At 44.9% G+C, this 22,181-nt stretch overlaps 1 protein-coding gene across 3 annotated transcripts in view; it reads left to right on the top strand.

Annotated features, from left to right (window-relative positions):
* USP12 (ubiquitin specific peptidase 12) overlaps positions 1-22,181 on the top strand; it is a 104,741-nt gene that overhangs the window by 77,487 nt on the left and 5,073 nt on the right. For 2 of the 3 annotated variants that reach the window (XM_078444862.2, XM_078444955.2), the window contains 4 exons: positions 1,251-1,480; positions 6,985-7,061; positions 7,179-7,262; positions 20,056-20,253. In XM_078444862.2, the coding sequence (XP_078300988.1) occupies positions 1,251-1,480; positions 6,985-7,061; positions 7,179-7,262; positions 20,056-20,253 (589 nt within the window). The remainder of the gene's footprint in view (positions 1-1,250; positions 1,481-6,984; positions 7,062-7,178; positions 7,263-20,055; positions 20,254-22,181) is intronic. The other variant, XM_078444904.2, reaches the window with a different exon arrangement.

Consider the following 22,181-nt stretch of genomic DNA (forward strand, 5'->3'; position numbering starts at 1 on the left):
TTTGCGTCTTTCTTAACCTTTCGAATTTAGCTTCTATAAATTGTTGATTCCAAGTCCTTTCCACACTTTGTATTTCCTTCGGCTCAAGCTCTTTCTGTGTTGAAGAAGTTGATAACTTTTAGGTTTTATGGTTTTTTGTAAACCTTTTCAATGATTTCTAATCCAGAGGATTTAACTTTACGCAGTCATAACTGTAGCTCTTCTAAAATGGAATATTTTATTTTATCTTAGACTCTCCCAAAGTTTTCTTCCTAATTTATACTCTTTTATTTAAAATACGTTAACTGTAATCTTCCTGGAATTCGTTAAATGGTCCTCGAGGATCTATCAAGGTAAAATTTTCCTGACCCGGTACCTGCTGCACGTGTTTGACTAAGCCGCAGGCGTCCGTCTGTCCGTGCGAGGCTCAGTCACCCCGCCTGCCGGAGTCGGGACTGCCAGGTTTGCATCTTGGGCCTGCATTTCCCAGCAGCGTGACTTTTCCTCTCTGATCCCCTTCCCTCATTTGAAGGATAACCATAACGATGTCGCAGCGGTGTTCAAAAGACCCAGTGGGACCCCGCCTGTAAAGTCCGTACCTTTCAGTGTCAGGTTGTGTCGGGTCAAGCGCAGGGTAAAGCAGTATTTCCATCACATTTACCCATTTGTGTAGCTGCGGGGGACCTGTCACCTTTGGAAGGGCCTTAGGGACCATCTGGCTCGAATAGGTCATTGGTGACACCACTGTTTCCTGGACCTGACTGCAGCTCAGACTCGCCTGGAGGACCTTTGAAAAGTCCCGGGTCCCAGCCCCCGCCCCCCCCCCCCCCCCCCGACTGAATCCCGAGGATGCACAGCCCAGTGATTCAGAATTGCAGCAAACTTTCTGTGTGGTTCTTAAGCATTTGGCTTCCCGTTGGCAAGAGGTTGTCCAGTGTCAGTTTTACAACTTGCCACGTCGTAATGTTTACGGAATAATACAGCGGTTTCTGGTCCCTTCCATGTGTTACGTAAACGTACAAGGCGGGTTTTGCCCTTTTCTCATGGATCGGTTAGTATCATTTCTCTAAAAGGAAAGTTCTCATCTCAACTGTCTTTTCTCCAAATTTAGTCCTATTTCCGTATGTGAAAGATTGTCTGTTTCTTGTATGTGACCGACAATGCCAGACGTTTGTACTTGGTTCTGATAGACTACGAGATTCTCGTTTTAAATCTAGTTTTAATGAAGTTACTAATTCTGAAATAATGCCCTCATGTATTTTTGGTTTTAGAACTTTTTGACAACTACATGCAACAAGATGCCCATGAATTCTTAAATTACCTACTAAATACAATTGCTGATATTTTACAAGAAGAGAGAAAGCAGGAAAAGCAAAATGGCCGTTTACCTAATGGTAATATCGACAGCGAAAATAACAGCAGCCCACCAGACCCGACGTGGGTTCATGAGATTTTTCAGGGAACATTAACAAATGAAACCAGATGTCTTACTTGTGAAACCGTAAGTATATGATAAAATTTTAGAGGGAGCAAATTTACTTCCTTTTTACCGAAAGTTCTTTGGAGGATGAGTGAGAGAGTGGAACGCGAGGCTGGAATTTCTTAGGTGTAGGATAAACGAAGATTAAAGATGTACCTGTCACTTGAAAGGGATCTGTCTACACTTTTTCCATAATGTTGCTTATTAACAGTGAATACCTGCGACGACAGAAAAAGTAACTTCCTGCAGTTTCGGACCACAGTTGACCCTTGGACAATAGGGGGTCAAACTTCCTGGGTCCACCTGTTTGTGGATTTTTTTTTTTTTTTTTTTTTGATACAGTACTGTAAATGTATTTTCTTCGTAATGTTTTCTTTTCTCCAGCTTACTTTACTGATATCACGATACAAAGTGTGTGTTCATCAAGTGTTTACGTTATCGGTAAGGCTTTTCTGGTCAACAGCCGGCTGTTAGTAGTTAGCTTTTTGAGGAGTCGAAAGTTACGCCCAGATTTTCAACCGCAGCGGGGGTGTGGGTTGGGGAGTTCGGTGCCCCTGACCCCCCTCTGCATTGTTCAAGGATCAACCGTGTTTGATTCTGTTTCAGTAGAAGAGGCCAGAGAGCCGGGTTCTGGAAATTCTGTGTCTGTGTGTCAGGCAAGCCCGTAAGAAACTTACAGGTCAGGGAGGCACATGCGTTTGTTTTTCCTTTCCCTACAGTTATGTGTCTCGTTGGAATAAAAACTAAAGCGTATTTGTTATACTCCGCGGGGAAGGCACCCGCTTGCTGGATACTTTGTAAAGACGAGCAGTAGGGAGGAAGCCCAAAAAGGATTCCACTGGATTCCACTGGATTCCACATGGGATCGGATAACTCAGTCCTTTTGTTATATCGTTACCTCGTTACCTCATTTCTCACTTGAGGAATGAAAGATCAGACTCTTGTTGAATCAGGCATCCACTACTCAGTTTTGCCAGTTGAGCCAACAGTGTCCTTCACGGCATTTCTTCCCCTGCAACCGCATCTGGTTAAGAGTTTGCTCGAGCGGTGTGCGTTTCATGTAGTTGTCATGTTTTCTCTAGCCGCCTTTAATCTGGAACATTCCCGTAGTGTTTTTGGTCTTTTATGACATTCGTTTTACATTTTAAAAGAAGATGTGCCTCCTTTTTAAAAACAGTTGAACATTGCTCTTACCGAGTTTGCCTGATGCTTCCTTCTAATTAGATGCGGGTGCGTTCTTGGCTGGAGTGGTCAGTTAGTGTTGTGTCCTTCTCAGGGCATCCTGTCTGGGCACACAGTACCCACCTGCCTCTTGATGGGGAAATTAACTTTAATCTCCCATTCAAATTGTTGTTCAGTTTCTCCGCTTGGTGATGACCGGCCTTTATGCCCTTGTAACTATGGGCAGTCTGTGGGGAGACACAAATACCTTGTTCTTCATCAACATCTCCCCTAGGATCCAGCATCCGCTGAGGATTTTTGCCTGACTCAGCCGTCAGCATGATGGTCGCACTACTAGTTTTAAGAGGAGAGGAGCATCGTCCAGGGGAAAAGAGAGTCCACGGCGAGAAAAGATCAGATGTTTTATGGATGTTTGGAAGAATAACGTAGTTCCTTGGTTGACTAGATCAGATAAACTTGCACTGGCGGAGGCTAATAAGGAGCCGTATTCTTCTTTTTTAATTAATAGACTTCAGAAGAATTGAGTGGGAAGTACAGAAAGTTCCCGAATACCTCCTCTCCTCCACTTCCCCCTGTTATTAACATCTTGCACTACTGAGGTGCATTGGTTGCAGTTGATGGGCCACTGATTGATGGCTGCATTATCAACTAACTCTGTAGTCCATATTTGAGTTCGCTCTTGGTATCACCTGTTCTGTGGTTCTGTGTATTTTGACAAACGTATAATGACCCGTGTCTTTCACTACAGTATGATACAGAGTAGTTTCAGTGCGCTAAAAATCCTCTGTGCTTCACAGATTCACCCCTCCTTCCTCCCCAAATCCCTGGCAGCCATCGTTCGTTTTACTGCCTCCATAGTTTTGACTTTTGCAGGGTGACACGTACAGTTGGAATCGTAGATAGGAGCGAGGCCTTTTCAGATTTCTCCTTTCTCTTAGCAATAGGTACCTGAGGTGTCTCCATGTCTTTTTGTAGCCTGGCAGCCCGTTTCTTTTCACCACGGAATTCTGTTTCATCGTGTGGACATATCACAGTTTATCCATTCACATACTGAAGGGTGTCTAGGTTGCTTCCCACTTGTGATGATTATTGCTTTGTCTTCTCTGGGCCTCTTGCCTCTCCATGTAAACTGGAGAATCATAAAAGATTTAGAAACTGGTTTATTATCCATAAAATCATGTGCTGTGATTTTGAATGGATTGTGTTGACTCTGTTGATCAAGTTGGGCAGAACTGACTTCTTGACAACATTGAGTCTTTACTGTCCATTTACATGGACTATACATTTATTTACATCTTTCTTTCTTATGGAAGAAGTCATCTTGTCGTTGTCCTCGTGTTGATCTTGTACATACTTTGTTAGCTTTACATACCTAAGTGTGGGGGTTTTTTGTTGGTGTTCTTTTGTCTTTTGTTTTGTTTTTGGTGCTAATGTAAACAGTAGTGCGGTTTCTTTCTCTTACAGCAAATAGTGATCCTTTTGATTCAACCATGAATAAAAAGATAGGCTCTTTCAGTGGAACCCTAACCAATAAAGCTGAGTGACTGTTGACTGTGGATTATGCGTTCATCTTTTTAACTATAACCAGAGCTCTGCAGGATGATCATTGTCAACAGTGTAATTTTAGTTAATGAAAGGACACAGTTGTAATAAATAAAATTCTCTTTTGTGAATCCATTTTTACTGGTGAACCTCTTTCACATCAAGCGAAAGAGGTTTAACTGAATGCTTGAATGCATTAACATCCTGTGTGGGTGTTTTTGGGTTAGAGTAAGGATTACTGTTCGTTGTTGTAGCCATTGCAGTAAGAGCTTGACTGGGCAGTGTTTGATGGCAGGAATTGGTCTCAGGACTCACCTTTATTCGATCTGAGCAACTCCACTGGTTTGAACATGAGTTTTATAGAGACATCTTACAAAGAAAAATTCTGTTGTAGCTGAATTCCAAGCTTTAGGAAATACACTGAGCGGTGTTTCAATCGGAAGAGTGAGTAGAATCAGAATTTGGCAGTTGGTTGGTGTTTGGTGTGATGAAATTTGGTCTGTGTTCGAAGACGTGTATAATTCATCCTCTTCAAGAAGACAGGAGATAGTTAAATTTGCTTAGCATGTTGGGAAATGTAGTTTTGGTGAAGCGGGCAGAGTAGATTTGGGACCCTGTGGAGGTCTTTGGGATGCTGTGGTGCCAGGCCTTGGAAGCTTATTTTGTAGACTGGGGACGATGGGGGATGAGGATTAGATGTTTTTGAAGGACAAAGTGATGTCACCCATCCTTGTTTGCTCAAATATTTATTTTATTCGCAACGGATGGCTAGTGATCCTTCCCCCCATTCTCTGCTAGGTCCTCCTGTGGCCTGCAGTCTATATTTGCAGATAGTTTCCCAAGAATTAAAGGTATGAATTGAGAATATTTCCTCAGAATCCCAGTCATTATCTTGCAGATTCAGTAAATGGTCATCAGTACCCCATGGCCTTTATCAAACTCAGCTAGAGGGATGAAATTGAGAATTTCTGAAGGGTGAATATGTATCCTTTCTTTAGTTTTGCATAAATATTTAAGTGCCAGCTGGGCCAGGTAGAAGATGGGTAGAGGTTGGCAGAAGGTGAGTAAGACATAGAGGTCCTGATCTGCAGCTGCTCGTAGAGGAGTACAGACCGGTAACAGGTGGACAATTCCAGTCCAGTACGTTAACGGTTCAGGGAAGCACGAGAGCCCGCGCGAGTCAGAGAACAAGGAGACCTGACCTCTCCACGTAGGAGTGGGCTTCTTGGAGGAGGCAGTGTTTGTGTGGCAGGTGTTGGTAACGCGGTTGTTAATACCCCAGTTGGTTAGGAGGCTGGGTCCCTTGACAACTCTGTCTTCTGATGGTTTCTTCTTGGCCTCTTTCCTTTTCTTCTGTTTAGTCTTTAAATGTGGGTGTCCTCCAGGCTTTCACTTTGGGCGGCTTCTCACTCTGCATCGGGAGGGTCCCAGTCCGTTTTCGTTACCGCCTGTGCTGATGACTCCCCACCCACGTCTCCAGCTTAGACTGCTTCTCTGAGTCTCCCACATCCTGGGTGTGACCTGACGTTAGATCACGGGAGTCCAACAACAAGCAGACGTGTTTACAAACACTTTTGAAAGTTAAATAGTGCCCCACTCGGAGATTGCCTGGTACCAGCACGCTTGTGAGCCCAAACATAGTAACTCAGATATATCCAGATGATCCAGAGCCTCCTTCTATATCATAAAGATGGAAATGTAAAATGAAGACCGCCGAGGCAGCGCCTGAGAACCCGCAGACCTCATTTTGACAAACACCGGGCTCTTAAATCTTCACTCCTTTTTGGCCTGCACGTAAAGCCGCGTGTTAGCCTGTCTCTGCCACGCCACCCTTCCTCCAAAACGGAGCTGATTCTTTTTCCTTAAGCCCCTCACGTCCCCTTTCCTCTCTCTCTGCCATCTTCCTTATTGTTTCTTGTTCACTGAATCTTTCGTGACCCAGATCACTTATCTCATGGTGTCACCGTACCGTGTGTACACGGTAAAAACGTACTCCTGTTGGCATAAGGACATAGTAGATGCGGCTCTAAATCCGTACAGCTACACGATGTATCACAAGTTACTGATGCCGAGCTCCTGAAACAGGTGCGCTGTTGAAGCAGGAGAGCACTTACCCCCCGGGGGTACGGCCGTGGTGGGTGCGAGGCTCCGCCAGAGCCCTGTTGTACGCTCACCCCGGGCAGAGAGTCGCCGAAGGAAAGAGCTAGGAAAAGTGACGTCTGCAGTTCTACCCTAATCCTGTTCACACGAATAAGCGCTAATTTTTTTTATCAGATGATTTGCCCATAATTCAAACAGAACCTTACGTTAGGTTTTTTTAGGGAAGGTTTAGAAAAGGTCATCGGTGAAGATTGTAATTTGGCATTTTAGGCTATAATTATTTCCTGAATGATAAAACAACACGGGCGTCAGGCCCTTGCCAAGCATCCTCATTCCGCCTTGGCCTGTGTGTGCGTGTGTGTGTGTGTGTGTGGATTTTAAGTATCAGTGCATATGGGCAGTTTGTTTCGTGCTTGACGATAATACCTAGATTCAGGAAAGTGATGGGATTTGACATCCTAGCCTCTGCCAGTAAGGGAATCGGTCCCAGATGTACTTTGCTGTTTAACCTGTCCACATGATGAGAGTCGTTTACTCAATGTCCCGTTGGATAATCCAGATCAAGGAGATTTCTTGTGAATTTGGGGGGAAAAAGAATTCTTCATATACCTACTACTAATAGAATGAATTTAATTCTATCCTTTCAGAGCAGTGATTTACTGATATTTCAAAAAATCAAAGGTAATTCCCTGTTTTTCCAGATAAGCAGCAAAGATGAAGATTTTTTAGACCTTTCTGTTGACGTGGAACAAAACACATCGATCACTCACTGCTTAAGGTAATTGTAGATGTATTTATGTTGAAATTTAATGAATGTCTTTGGTTTAGAATATTTTGAAACAAACACACAGTTTTCCGGTAGAGACAAAATAAATTTATTTTGAATTTTACACAGGGGTTTTAGCAACACAGAAACTCTGTGCAGTGAATACAAATATTACTGTGAAGAATGTCGCAGCAAACAGGAGGCACACAAACGGTAATTTAGAGTTTTTAAACTGTTTTAGTGATTGCTCTGGCAATGGATGTTATCGATGGGCTTTTCTAGCTGAAAGGGATGTGTGAAAATTTACACTGAGTAAAACTTTTGAATGTTATCGTTGAGTAATGAAGACGCATTAACTTCTTACCAGATCAACAGTATCCCACTCCCCACCCTCAGGCCACTTTCTACACTTGTTTAACAATCCTAAACCAGTACGGTTAAAATATTTGACTTTGAGGCTTTGCTGCCTGTGTAGCTTTTTCCTTGGTGGGGAGGGGTAGGGGGAGCTGTACCCGAGTTTCCGCTCTTCCCACATAGGATGTCGTACCTTCTCTTCTTTGGGATTCGGTATCAGGGAATGGAGTCGTCGTCATCATTCTCGTTACCTTACTTCTTACTTTGAAACAATCTCAGAGTCAAAGAAAAGCTGTATGAACCGTACCAAGAATGCCATTTTACCCGAAATCGTATGAAAATAAGGTCCTGGTGTGATGTCCCACGATCCTGGACACTTGAGTAGCCATTTCCTGCCAACAAGGAAGTTTTCCCATGGCCGTATTCACCCACACGGGGAAAGTCACGCTGACACGCCACTGTTCTCGTAGACCTTATTTTATTAGCGCAGATGTCCCGGTAATGTCCTCTATGGAAAAAAGGATCCAGCCCAGAAACATACATTACATTTAGTATTTGTGTCTCTTTAGTCTCTACATTTGGAACAGTTCTTTAGTCTCTTGTTGACTTTAAAAATCTTGAGAGTTTTGAAGATTGCCGATTCGTTATGTTATAGACCGCCCTCTTTGGGGTCATCTCGTGTTTTCTTAGGATTAGGTTCAGGTTATGTATTCTGGGTGGGAGTCTCCCAGAAGTGAAGCTCTCTTCTTCCCATTGTATCCTCTTAAGTGACACATGGTGTGTGGGGGTCCCTAAGACCACTCCGGACACTCACTAGAAGGACTCACAGGACTCCGTGTATGTAGTCATGCTCACAGCTGAGACTTATTACAGGGAAAGGTGACAAAGCACGTCAGCAAAGCAGAAAACCAGGTGAGCTTCCGGGAGTCCAGTCCCATGGAGTCACGTGGGCGTACTTCACTCCTGTAGCGTTGAATGTGACGTGGGAAAAGTGTTTTCTGCTAGGGAGGCTCATTATAGACTCAGTGTCCAGTGTTTTAAACCGAAGGCTAGGCGCCGTCTGCCCAGCATGTACCAAAATTCCAGACTCTATCAGAAGGAAAACAGGTGTTGAGTATAAGCCATATTGTTTGTTCAAACAATTTAGGCGTGTTGAGACACGCTTATCATTTAGGGACACTCCTCAAATCCAAATTCTCATATATTATCCAAGGATCACCCTTATAAGCAGACCTTTCTAATAAAAGTGGTTTTTTTAAGCGTTTATTTATTATTGAGAGACAGGAGGGTGACAGAGTGTGAGCAGGGGAGGGGCAGAGAGAGAGAGGGAGACACAGAATCCGAAGCAGGCTCCAGGCTCTGAGCTGTCAGCACAGAGCCCGACGCGGGGCTCGAACCCCCAAACCGCGAGATCATGACTTGAGCCGGAGTGGGACACTTAACCAACTGAGCCACCCAGGGGCCCCACAAGCAGACCTTTGTAAAGACAGTCTGAGGCCTGCTAGGTTAACCCTTTGCTGCACATCCCATTACTGGTGCTGTTACTTTTGAGCACTTGATTAAGGGGATGTCTCCCAGAGTTCTTCACTCTTACGCTATGTTTTTGCTCACGTATAATTCATAAGTATTTTGTGTGGAGGTTATTTTCAGATTGTAAATACACCCATTCCTCATCAGACTTCTAGTATTTTTCATTTTCTAAATCTCAGTTTGGACTCCAGGGTTTTTTTTGTTTGTTTGTTTTTTTCAGCGGGTTATGATCCGTTGCCATTCTTACTTTTTTTATGTGCAAACGATCCCCGATTTGGCCAGCGGGAACCCCTTCAAGCTGGTGCCTGTGTCTTTATGACATGTCCCCTCATCCTTGAGTGTTTCTTTACTTTCTGGCACCATAAGATACTCCTGGCTCATTTTCTCATTTTGTACTTGCCTTGCCCCCACTCTGGTCCAGCCATTTCTCCAGAGAGACCTGGTTCCTTTGAGGAGGAGAATGATGTTTAGAAAGCAAGACTTTGATAGAGGGGTGCTCCCTGCTATCGGGATGTTTCTGTTCTCGAGCCCCCTGGGTGAGCAGAGCTGGAGGGTGGGGGTATATGCTCACATCTATACCTGTTTATCTTGCCTGTTGATCTTTCCGTATTAAAAAACCATAAGTTCCCAATTAAATTCCCAATTTCACATCTCTACCTGTGTATCTTGACTGTTGATCTTTCCGTATTGAAAAACCCTAAGTTCCCAATTAAATTCCCAATTTCACATCTCTACCTGTGTATCTTGCCTGTTGATCTTTCCATATTGAAAAGCCATGAATTCACAATTAAATCCCCAATTTCAGCCAACACCATAGGGTCCATTCTAGTTTTCTCCTTTTTCATATTTGTGGTTTCCTTCTCTGAAAGTAAAAATTGGCTCCCGTTATCTTTCTGTATTTATCTAATTGTTCAGTGACCCTGTAGGTAACCGGTCTTCTCCCTCCACCCCCACCATGCACAGAGGTCATACAGACATGCTCTTTGCTCTGCTTGGGTTTCCTCTCTCCCCTGACGGCACAGCCGTCTACCTAGTATGGCCCCACCTGACGGTTGAACTGAAATGTTCATGAAAAGAAGAACTTAGGTTTTTTAAATGATTATGTTTTTGTTTTTATTTTGGACACAGATACATTTATTAGGAAGGGAGGGGTTTTAGGTAGTGGACACAGGTAATCAAAGCAGATGACTCATTGTTCTCTTCTGTTAGTGAAGATGATTGGGGTGGGTACCTCACATAAGTTTGGGAGAGGACGTATCAGATTGATCCTGAAAGTGTAGAAGGTGTCTAAGACTGTTGGTTAAGGAAGACAGAGTCAAGGACTAAACGTGACTAAGAGGAATCCGACTCGCGAACTTCTTTGGCCACATGGAGGAAGGCGTATCTGTGAGCCTGGCTGGTCTTTGTACAGAATGACAAATAGCCGTATACGTGAGTAATTAAAGATGGTTTACAAACTCAAGCTGTTTGTTTTGCAGACATCCAGGAGATTTTAATATATCATTTAATATGAGGTTTTTTGTTAATATACATGGGGAATATATATATATATATATATATATATATATATATATATATGCTCTGTAAAGAAATTAGAAAATATAGATGAGTATACGTCAATTAAGAATCATTATGAAAGCGCTGTTAACATTTTTTTGTATCCTGGATTTTTGAAGGGTGTCTGTATGCACACATGTAATTCTGGCAATGGAATCAAATTTTTATATGCAGTTTTGTAGCTTTTTTCACTTAATAAATGACAAGCATGTCACTGAAAGTATATTTTTACATCATTCTGAAGAGGTGCTCCATAGACTTTTTGTATGGGCGTACCATAATACACCATAATCTGTGAACTGTGTTCACAGCTAAATCGAATAGCTTAGATTGTTCCCATTTTTTTTTTTTTTTTACTGTTACATTGCTTTGGTGAACATGCATATTTTGTACGTATATGCCCACCAACAGACACATTTTCACACAGTTTTTAGAGTATTTCTGTAGGATAAGTTGCACGTTAGTTTACAGGAAGACAGCAATACAGAAATTATCTGTTTTCTACTAGGATCTAGCGTCAGCCCTTCTGATAACTTGCGTTGTAATATTGAGCAAGTCTCATTTAGTCTTTTTGGGTCTCACTTGCATTAGTTGACATCTGCCAGCTCTCAAAGTCCACAGTTTGTAGTCTTGGAATAAGAGAGTAAGATTGTGTTGGATATACAGATCATAGTTCTTATTAAAGAAACAAAAACCAGTTTGACTTTAAAAGGTTTCAGTCTGGATGAAGTACAAAAACCACGGGATCATCTCAGTGGACACAGAAGAAGCATTTGAGAAAATTCAACACCCGTCCACGATAAAAAACACTCAGCAAACTAGGGATAGAAGGAACATACCTCAACATAATAAAGACCATCTATAACAAGCCCACAGCTAACATCAGACCCAGTGGTTAAAAAAATAAGAGCTTTTTCTCTAGGATCAGGAACAAGACAAGGATGCCTAGTCTTGCCATTATTCAGCATAGTATTAGAAATCCTAGCCCGGGCAGTTAGGCAAAAAAAAAGAAAAAGAAATAAAAGGCATCCAAAAGGGAAAGGAAGAAGTCAGATTATCTCTGTTCACAGATAACGATCTTATTGACAGAAAACCCTAAAGATGAAACGACCACAAGAAAAAAAACCTTGTTAGAACTAATCGATTCAGCAGACCTGCAGATACGAAATCAACACGCAAAAATCGGTTGCATTTCTGGGCACTGACTGAACAATCCGAAAAGAAAATTAACAAAAGAATCCCATTTACAGTAGCATCAAAGGGAATAAAATACTTAGAAATGGACTTAACGATGGGGGCTAAAGACTTGTACCCTGAAAACTATAAAATGGTACTGAAAAATTAAAGAAGATATATACAAATAAATGGAAAGATATCTTGCGTTTATGCATTGGAAGACTTAATACTGTTAAAATGGTCATACTACCTAGAAGAGTCTACAGATTCAGTTTAACCTCTATCAAAATCTCCATAGCAGTTTTTGATGAAATAGGGGAAAAAAACACCCAAGATTCATAGGAGAAATCTTGAAGGACTCTTAAAGCCAAAACAATCTTTAAAGAAAAACAAAGCTGGAGGCCTCACACTTCCTGACTTCAAAACCTATTACAAAGCTACAGGAATTAAAACGGCATGGACTGGGATAAAGACAGACCTATAGATCAATGCAACAGAGTAGAGAGCCCAGAAATAAACCCTCACTCGCATGGTCAGGTGATCTACAAGTGCGCCAAGGCCGCACGATACAAAAATAGGGAAAGTATAGTCTCTTCACCCGATGTTTTGGGACCACTGGATATCCATGCGCAAAACCTTATACCATGTACAAAACTTAATTCAAAATGGATGAAAGACCTAAACATACGACCTGAAACTACAAAACTCCTAGAATAGCGGAAAGTCTTCATGACCTTGAATGTGGCCATGATTTCTCGAATATGACACCAAAAAGCACAAGCAACAAAGGCAAAGGTAGACAGATGGGACTCTGTCAAACTTAAAAACGTACGCATAACAAAGGGAGACGATAAATGGAGTGAAAAGGCATGAATGGGAGAAAATATTTGAAAACCAATACGTGACAAGAGGTTAATAACCCAGAATATATCAAGAACTCGTACGGCTCAGCAACAAAAACCAGGCAAAGAACTTGAGTAAACGTTTCTCCAAAGAAGATAAACAAAGGGCCGCCAAGCATATGAGAAGATACTCGACTAAAGCTAATCGTCGGGAAGAGGCACATCAGAACTACAGCGAGGTATCCTTCCGCACCAGTTAGGGTGGCCGTTATTGGAAAGTGAGAAAATAAGTGTGGCGACGATGTGGAGAAACTGGAGCCTCGTACGCTATTGGTGAGACTATAAACTGGCATAGCTCCTATGGAAAACAGCGTGGAGGTGCCTCAAAATACTGGAAGTAGAACTACCTGAGGATCTCGCGTTCCTTCTTCTAGGTATATATCCACAAGGATTGAAAACGGTGTCAGAAGACGTGTGTGCTCCTGTGTTTATTGCTGCATCGTTCACAATAACCAACAGGAGGAAGCAGCTTAGATGTCCATCTGCAGATGAGCGGATAAAGAAAATGTGGGATGAACATAAAATGGAGTATCGTTCAGCCTTAACAAGGAAGGAAATCTTGTCACATAAAACATAGATGAGTCTTGAGCGTATCATGTTAAGTAAGCCGGTCACAAAAAGGCAAATTCTGTAGGATTCGAGTGATCTGAGGAATCTAAAGTAGTGACGTTCTGAGAGACAAAATAAAATGGTGCTTGTCCGGGTCTGCGGGGAGGGAAGAAGAGGAGTTATTCAGCGGGTGTAGACTTTCAGTTTGCAAAATGAAAATCGGGCGATTTTCTCCACAGTTCTGGAGATCTGTGGCACAACTGTGTGCTTATAGGCAACACTGCCATAGTCTCTGTTTAAAAGGGGTGAAAATGGTGAAGTTCACATGTTTTTTACCACAATAGAAAAATGCATGTGATTTGGCTTTCGTTCGGAATCTGTTTGTATTAACGTAAAGACAGTGTCGTCTTTGCAACCAGCCGATCTTGGAACAACGTCGAAGAACGATTTCTGGAAATGGTGCCCTAAAATAAGTATTCCGCGATCAAATGAATTTGCTATATAGTAAAATTTCCTCTTCATTGTTTATTCATGCTTCATATTGTGGACTCTGAGAAGACCCACAGAACAGAAGAAATTTATCTTTTTATCTTTCATACGGAATTTGTCCGCACATTGACTCCTTTCACGTAGCACCCCTGTATAGTGCAGTCCAGGGAAAATACGAGGTTGGTAAATGTGGATGAAACAGTCCTGAGCTGTCACCCAGTGGGAGGATAAAAGCATAGGGTAGAAGCAAGGTGATGAAGCCGGGGAACTGGAACGAGAGGATTTGATGGCTTATGGCGTTGTTTTAGGTGCTGTTTTCCTGTCCTCTGGGCTGGGAGTGCCGCTTGGGATTTTAAGGAGCACTCGCCTGTCACTCCCCTCTCCCTGAGAGCGGGATCTGATGACGAGTGACAGTGGAAAGCTGAGCCAGCCTGACCGGCTCTCCACTACACACCCCTCCTTGCTCCCCTCCCTGTACTCTCTCCCCTCCCTGTACTCTCTCCCCTCCCTGTACTCTCTCCCCTCCCTGTACTCTCTCTCCCTTTAGGCCACATTCAGCCGAGCCCGCCTCCAGGCCCACCCCTGTCCGCGGGCGGCGTTGAGGACTCACGCAGTGCCCAGGTGACTCAGCGTCTAGTTGTTGTGGCCGCTGCCTGTCTCTGTCCACCCTGATCTAGTGGTAACTGAGGTTCTTCCTGTTCCTGAGGCCAAGTTCTTCCCTTCTGCTCGGTTTCCCTAGCTAGATGCATATCGTTTTCCTGCGTGTGCAGGTTCTAGTCACGGGTAGTATCACGTCGGGAGTAGTCAGCCCTTTCACACACACCCTGTCTCCGTCTGCTGAGACTGCCGTAACAAAACCCCATAGACTGGGCGGATTATAAATAGCAGAAATCTATCGATCCGTTCGCATTCTGGAAGCTGGCGGTCCAGAATCGAGGCACCAGCATGTCGCGTTCCGGTGAGGGCCCTCTTCGTGGTCCCCAGCAGGTGCCTTCCTGCCTGGTGGGAGGACTCCCGCAAGCCCTCTAGGGTCTTTCATAAAGACACTAATCCCATCTGTGAAGGTTCCACCCTCATGATGTAAGCACCTCCCGGAGGCCCCACCTCCTAGAACCGTCACGTCGGGTATTAGGTTTTGAACATGAGTTTTGGGGGGACACAGGCATTCAGACCGTAGCACCCCCTCCCCCATTGGGATCCTCCTGAATCTGACCCGTGTGTCCGGTTGCCTAGGTCCTTCTGTCTTTTGACGGGTCGATGCTGTCCGGATGCGCGCCTGGTAGCATCCCCAGGTAGCGATCAGGACTCTCCCCCACTCCCCCCCCCCCCCCCCCCCCCCCGGTCGTGGCACTGGATCTGCCCTGTCCCCAGACCTGCCTTCGTTGATGACACCCACTGGAGTCAGGCTCCGTCGGGTCCAGCTCTCCTCTCAGTGCTTCCCACTCAGTCTGGTGTCTTCGTCACGCGCAGCCATAACTTCCGTTTCCCTGTCACACTCAGCCTGACCTTCCCCAGTTAGGCCTCGTTGACATGACAGTCCACGAGAAGGAATTTTCCCGCAGTATGTGTGGACCTCTTTGCTCGGCTCCCGCCGTTTACCCAAATGGGAAATTTTCCTTTAAAAAATGGTTTCTGGCCATTCTTGGGGAATCTGCAGACAGCAGACAGCTCTAGAATATGGAACTCGCCTTCGTGGTGCCCCCCCCCCCCCCCCTTGCCTGCAGCAGAGTGGCCGGTATTCTAGTCCGGGAGTGGCCTCAGGGCCCATTCTCCGCCACCCCCACTCCTTTGGGGCACTTTCACGCCGGCTCTCCTTCAGAGGACTCCTCTGGGGCTGGGGCTACCGCGGAAGGAAGCTTCTGGGAATTTCTTTAACCTGTGACCTATGACCGGCAGGGGGAGAAGAGAGTGTGAAAGCCCAGTCACCTCGCCACGGTCCAGAGAAATCTGCAGGGAGATTCAGAGTCCAGGCAGGGTTTCCCCGAGGGACCAAGCTGGAGCTGCTCCCTGTGGGCTTTTTCCCGAGACTGAACCCTCAGCTGGCTGCCTCCTCTTCCCTCTCGGCTTTGCTCACTCGGCCCCCAGAGCAGCGCTCTGATAAATCTCGGGCACGCGACTTCTTTCGTCAGGGTCTGCTCGCTGGGTCATGGGGCCCCAGGTTGAGAAGATGTGCCCGCCACCCCTCCTGACGGTGGCTGCCGTAGGCATTGACTTTGTAACCTGGTGTGTGACGAGGGCGGTACACTTTTGCTGAGAAAATAGTATCTGCCGTCCGCTCGTTCCCGGTCCAGAATACTCTGATTAGGTTGGAAGGGGACGTGCTTGTTTTTCAAAGTCACATCGCTGGGAAGCATCGTCTTTCTGCGGAGGTCTAAAATTTCCGGAAAACTGAAGTTCGGCTGAGGACGCTTTTGTTCCGGAGGAGAAATGGGCTCTATTAATAGTTTAAAATGCTCCTTACAAATTTATGATTACTTTGTTAATTCAGGGACATAAAGGAATCTTGCCATTTTTGCAGTTACTGGTCTTTATTTACAAAGAACCTGAGGCAAAAACGTCAGCGTTTCATTTAGGAGAACTATAATATCATCGCCAAGGGAGGTTTATATGTTGCCGGATTCAGTCTGCTAATGTTCTGTTGATTTTCACATCTTTGAGATACCGTGAGGGATATCATTGGTCTGGGATTTTCTTGTAATACCGTTGTCAGGTTTTGGTACCGGCTTTCAGCTGGCCTCAGAAATGAGTTGGTGGTCATTCCCTCTTTTACGAAGAAGTTTCTGTAAGACAGGTACAGGCACACCTCATTTTATTGTGCCCTGCTTTGTTGTACTCCGCTGCGTTGTTTTTTTTTTTAACATATTGAAGGTTTATGGCATCCTTGCGTCGAGCAAGTCTATTGAGGCCCTTTTTCCAAGAGCATTTGCTCGCTTTGTGTCTCTGTGTCATATTTTGGCAGTTCCCGCCAAATTTCCCGCTTTCTCGTTACGGTCACATTTCGTATAATGACCCGTGCTCTCCGATGTCACTGGTGTAATGTTTGGGGGTAGCACAGACCACTCCCTTACAAGATGGTGAGCTTCCTCGATGAGAGCTGTATGGCCTCTGAGTGCTCTACCGTCCGTTCCCCCCCCGCCCCCCGCCCCGGCCCCCTTTCCCTCTCCTCTGGCTGCTCTCGTCTCTGAGACACAACAAGATCGAAACTAGGCCCATTAGTAACCCTGCAGTGACCCCTCCGTGCGCCAGTGAAAGCAGAAGTCCCGCGTCTCTCGCTTTGAATCAAAAGCTAGAGATGGTGAGGCTTCGTGAGGAAGGGCGCGTCGACGGCTGAGACAGACTGAAAGCTGGGTCCTTTGTGCCAAACTCCAGCCGCGTCGCAAGTGCCGAGGGAACGTTCGTGAAGGACGTGAAGAGTGCTTTTCCAGCGCACGCACGAGTGACAGGAAAGCGAAGCGGCCTTGTTTCCGACACGGAGAAAGTGTGAGTGGTCTAGACAGAAGAGCAGACCGGCCACAACATTCCCTTGAGCCAAAGTCTGACCCAGAGCGAGCCCTCAAAACTCCCTTCAACTCTCCGAAGGCGGAGAGAGGCGAGGAAGCTGCAAGAGAAAAATTGGAAGCTGCGGGGGTGGGGGTTGAGGAAAGAAGCCGTCTCCGTGACGTGGAGGTAAAGGCGGAGCAGCCGGTGCTAATGCAGAAGCTACAGCAAGTTCTCCGGAAGGTCTGGCTAAGATCGTTCACGAAGGTGGTTGGTGTAGACAGAACAGCGGTCTGTGGAAGACGACGCGTGCCATCAAGGACTCGCACACCTAGAGGGAAGTCCGTGCCTGCCTTCGGAGCTTCAAAGGACAGGGCTCTCTTGTTAGGGGCTAACGCAGCTGGTGACCTGAAACTGATGCTCACTGGCCATCCTGAAAATGCTGGGGCCCTCCAGAATTACGCTAAATCCGCTCTGCTCTATAAATGGAACAACAAGGCCTGGATGACAGCACATCTGTTTACAGCATGGTTTACTGAATATTTGAGGCCCACCGTTGAGACCTTCTGCCCGGGGAAAAGGCAGAAAAAAAGATTCCTTTCAAGTTTTGCTCTTCATCCACTGATCATGCTGCCTGGTCACCCAAGAGCTCTGATGGAGATCGTGCCCTGAGATGAATGTTTTCGTGCCTTTTGACAAGCGTCCATTCCACAGCCCGTGGATCAAGGAGTCATTCTGACTTTCTTATTTTTTAAGAAATACCATTTCATAAAGTTGCAGGTGCCATAGACAGTGATTCCTCTGATGGATCTGGGCAAAGTAAATTAAATCCCTCCTGAAATGGAAAGCCACTAAGAACAACGGGAAGAGGTCAAAATATCTTTTATAAGAGTTTGGCAGAAGTGGATTCCCACCCTCGGGGACGACTTTGGAGGTTGGGGACGGCAGTGGAGGCAGTCACGGCGGATGTGGTGGAAACAGCGTCGCTGGGATCTCGTGACAGGACGCGATGGGGTGAGGACTGCTGCTCACGGCTGAGCAGAGAACGTGGTTTCTCGAGATGGAATCTGCTCCTGCTGACGATGCTGTGAAGCCGGTTGAAGCGTCCGCGAAGGATTTGGGATACTACACAAACTTGGTAGTTAAAGCAGGGCACGGTTTGAAAAGACTGGTTCTAATTCTGAGGAAAGTTCTGCGGGTGAAATGCTCTCGGACGGCATCTCGTGCTATAGAGAAATCGTTCACGAGAGGAAGAGTCCGTCAGTGTGGCAGACGTGATTATCTTCTTTTAAGAAGTGCCGCAGCCACCCCAACGACCTTCATCATCACTACCCCCATCAGTCCGCAGTGAGCCGGGACCCTTCCCCAGCAAAGAGGTCATGACTCGCTGAAGGCTTAGGTGATGGGTTGCAGTTTTTCACGATGAAGTGTTTTTTAGTTAAGGTGTCTGCACTGTTTTTTCTGGACATAATGATATCGCACATTTAATGGACACGGTGTAATGTCAGCCTAACTCTTATGTGCACTGGGAGACCAAAAATTTCATTCCATTGGCTTTATTGCAATGCTGACTTTACTGTGGCGGTCTGGAACTGAACCCATACTATCTCTGTCGCATGCCTGTCTCTAGGATTTTCCCAGTTTTTCACGATCTAAAATAACTCTAGAAGTGAACGTGTTTCAGACGTCTTGTATCTGAGAGGATATATTTAAGTTCTAGAAGTTGGGATTACTGAGGCAAAGTCCATAAAGACTCTTACACTGTTAGCTTTCTTTCCGGGAATGAATATCGGTTTATGTTTTTTCTCGCTAATGTTTTTCAAAGGCCAGGGTAGAATAGTAAATGTTTCCGGAATAACAAGCTGCCCACCGCATTTAAGATCTGTAGGATGCAGGTTTAGCGAGATGCCACAGGATGATTTTTGTTTTCACTTCATTAGAGGCAATGGCTTAGTAAATTTCGTTTTTTAATTAATGAAGTGTTTTGCTTCATTGAACACTTACGGAATTCAGTGCTGCAACACTTGTCAGGTATCTGTCACGTGCCAGGCATGTTGCTCGATAGAGAAAGAAAATGAAAACAAAATAAAAATGGTTTCTCCCTGGCAAGATTTTAGACCCTAGAAGAAGAGGAAGACCCATAATCATCATAAACATTTGATGGGGTCATAAACTGTACATGCATAGAGTGAATCTAGAAAGTGCCGATGGGGGATTGAAGAGAGGGGTTACTTGTGTGGGGGGGACAGCGTTTGAGCTGAGCCTGCAGAAGAATAGGCTGTCATTAGGAGGAGCCAGGAGTGCGGAGTCGTGTCGGGGCGAAATGACATTTAAGGGCGTAATAAAGATTATTTAGAGTGTGGAGGATAGCCGGTGTTTTACAGTAAAAAACTTAACCCTAAATTTGCGGGTCATTTTACTCTCTTTTCGAGGATACACGTAGTCCTTATTCCTAATGCGGAGTTACTTCTTATCTCTGGCAAACACCTTTCGCAGAACGGTCTTTCATGCTTTTCTCGTTGTGTCAGTCTGTTACTGAATTATATAGACTGATGGGACAGATGGATTTCAGTCTCCCCTCACATCCAAAGGAGTTAGCAGCTCTAAGGAACTGGTTTTCCTCCACCAATCATAGGCATCATGTGCAGTTTGCCTTATCATTAGGGACCTGTATTTCAGAATAAGGATTTCTTAACAGCGGACTGATGTCGTTCATCTATTTTGAAGCCGTATTGAGTATGAATTAGATTTACGTGGTTTGTCGATGACGGGTGGGGTGGGACAGTCTTCAGATGTTGAGAATGTTGCTTTGCCAATATAAAAGTAATTGGTAGAAACATGCAAAACTGGGTAGTGCTGGGCTATTAAAACTACTAATGGTTTGTTAACGGAATCCTAAAGTTTGATAGTTCTTTTAAGGGCATGGTGTGAATGTCTTTTATGAAATTCTGTCTCCGTGTTTATTTGAATAGGATGAAAGTTAAAAAACTGCCCATGATTCTAGCTCTGCACCTGAAGAGGTTTAAGTACATGGATCAACTTCATCGATACACAAAACTGTCTTACCGGGTAGTTTTTCCTTTAGAACTTCGTCTGTTTAACACCTCTGGCGACGCAACCAATCCTGACAGAATGTACGACCTCGTCGCCGTGGTGGTTCACTGTGGAAGGTAACTGCATCCGAGGGACGAGCTGGCAAGGTTCTTGGTCTGTGGGGCGGGCGTTCAGGATGGTCCCGGCGTGGATCTTTCCGAGGCTCTTGATCCTTCCGGGTCGTCGTGTCAGGATAGGTTGATTGCAAGATGGGTGTTTCAGATACAGTGCGTTTATCATTTCCTCCTTAAACTTTGGTGTACCGAAATATTACTACATTTGGTTCCATGCCTCTGTGTTCACGTAGCTACTAGATGTGTATTGCTAGCCGTAACTTACTGCCCTGTGTTGTATTGTTTATCAGTTTGTATATGTTTCCCTTATGAGAACAGGCACTTCTTAAAACAGGAAATGATTTGTCCGTTAACAAAAGAGTAGCAACATTGAGGACGCCTGGGTGGCTCAGTGGGTTGAGCGTCTTGATTTCAGCTCGTGGGTTCAAGCCCCACATCAGGCTCTGTGCTGACAGCTCAGAGCCTGCTTAGGATCCTCTGTCTCCCTCTCTCTGCCCCTCCCCTGCTCGTTCTCTCTCTCTCTCTCTCTCTCTCTCTCTCTCTCTCAGAATAAATACAGATTAACAGCATTTAAAAATCTTTTTTATTTTTTATCAGATTTATCCGTAGTAAGATTTCACACGAGAGCGTAGATGGTTTACTTTGCCTGCATCCTTCAACTGTCGAGGACGCTCGTCCTCGGCAAGCCCGTGCCAGTCCAGCTATGCGTTCTCTCTCCTCAGTGGCGCGTAGATTTCTAACAGGTGCTTGCGGAATTCTTAAGTGTGACCCTTTTGGCCCGTCTCAGGCCCCCCCCACCCCCGGAACCAACCTTCCTGGAGTCCTCAGCCCTGTCCCTCCCACCTCCTCTCTCGCCGGACGGGGTCTGTCCGTTCCACTGCGCCTGCAGCTCTGCTTTTATGTTCTGTTTTGCCCCGAAATGTGTTTGTGGAGGGTTATCTGCTGCACTGACGGTGTCCTCGGGGCAGGAAGTGTTGGTGTCTTTCTGATCCCCACAGAAAGCAACACCCTTATGTGCACACGATAGGCACTCACGCCCACTGCAGTGAGCGTGTTTTATGTTCAGGATGCAAATCCCTAATAAACGGCCTTCCTGGGCGCCTAGTAAGTTTTTGAGCCTCAGCCCTTCCTCCTCCTATTAGTTTCTGTAACCGACTTCTGTCTGTTCTTCAAACCACCTGTTTGCCGAAGGAAAAAGCCGAGCTGCCCGATGCCTAACTTTTGTGTCCCCCACCTGCCTCCTCCCTCTCAGGCTCTGTTCCTCAGCCTTTCTGTGATTCTCTCTGCCTTTCTACCACCTTAAAAAAGTACAAAACAAAACAAAAAATAAAATAAAATTCTTAGCCTCTTATATAAACACATGATTCTTTAGATGAACCCCTGAGAAATGGGGAAAATCCGTTTATTTTGGTTTTTATTTCAGAATTTTAGAATTAAAAGCCTTCTTAAAAAAATAGTTCTGAGGGGTTTTCGTCTGTGGGGAAAGAGCAGTCCTCTTGTTTGTGTCGTTTTGTCACCTCGGGTATTCGTCTCCCCTAACCGGGTCAGAGGAGTCGACACCAGGAGGCACAGAGGCTGCTTATTCCTTTATCTCATGTTGCTACTCTTAAGATAATGTTCACATTAACGATACTTTGTGTGGAAAATTATCTCAAATTCTATACTATAACAATTACAATGGAATTACAATTTAATGAAGAATTATGTAGAAGCTTTTATAATGAATCATACTTAAACGGGGAGAAGTTGAAATCTTCACCACGTCTTTTATAAAGCAAAGGATTTATTCTGTTTGAAGAAACAGTCCCACATGCATTTTGATGAGTTTCTAGATTTCTTTATTCCAGATTTGTTTAAAATGAGACGCAGAGACCATTCTAATAATGGTGCTAAGATCTAGGTACTTAAAAATAGCACTAATAATACTAACA

The sequence above is a fragment of the Panthera onca genome, chromosome A1 (genome assembly GCF_046562875.1).
Source record: "Panthera onca isolate mPanOnc1 chromosome A1, mPanOnc1 haplotype 2, whole genome shotgun sequence".
Classification (NCBI taxonomy): domain Eukaryota; kingdom Metazoa; phylum Chordata; class Mammalia; order Carnivora; family Felidae; genus Panthera; species Panthera onca.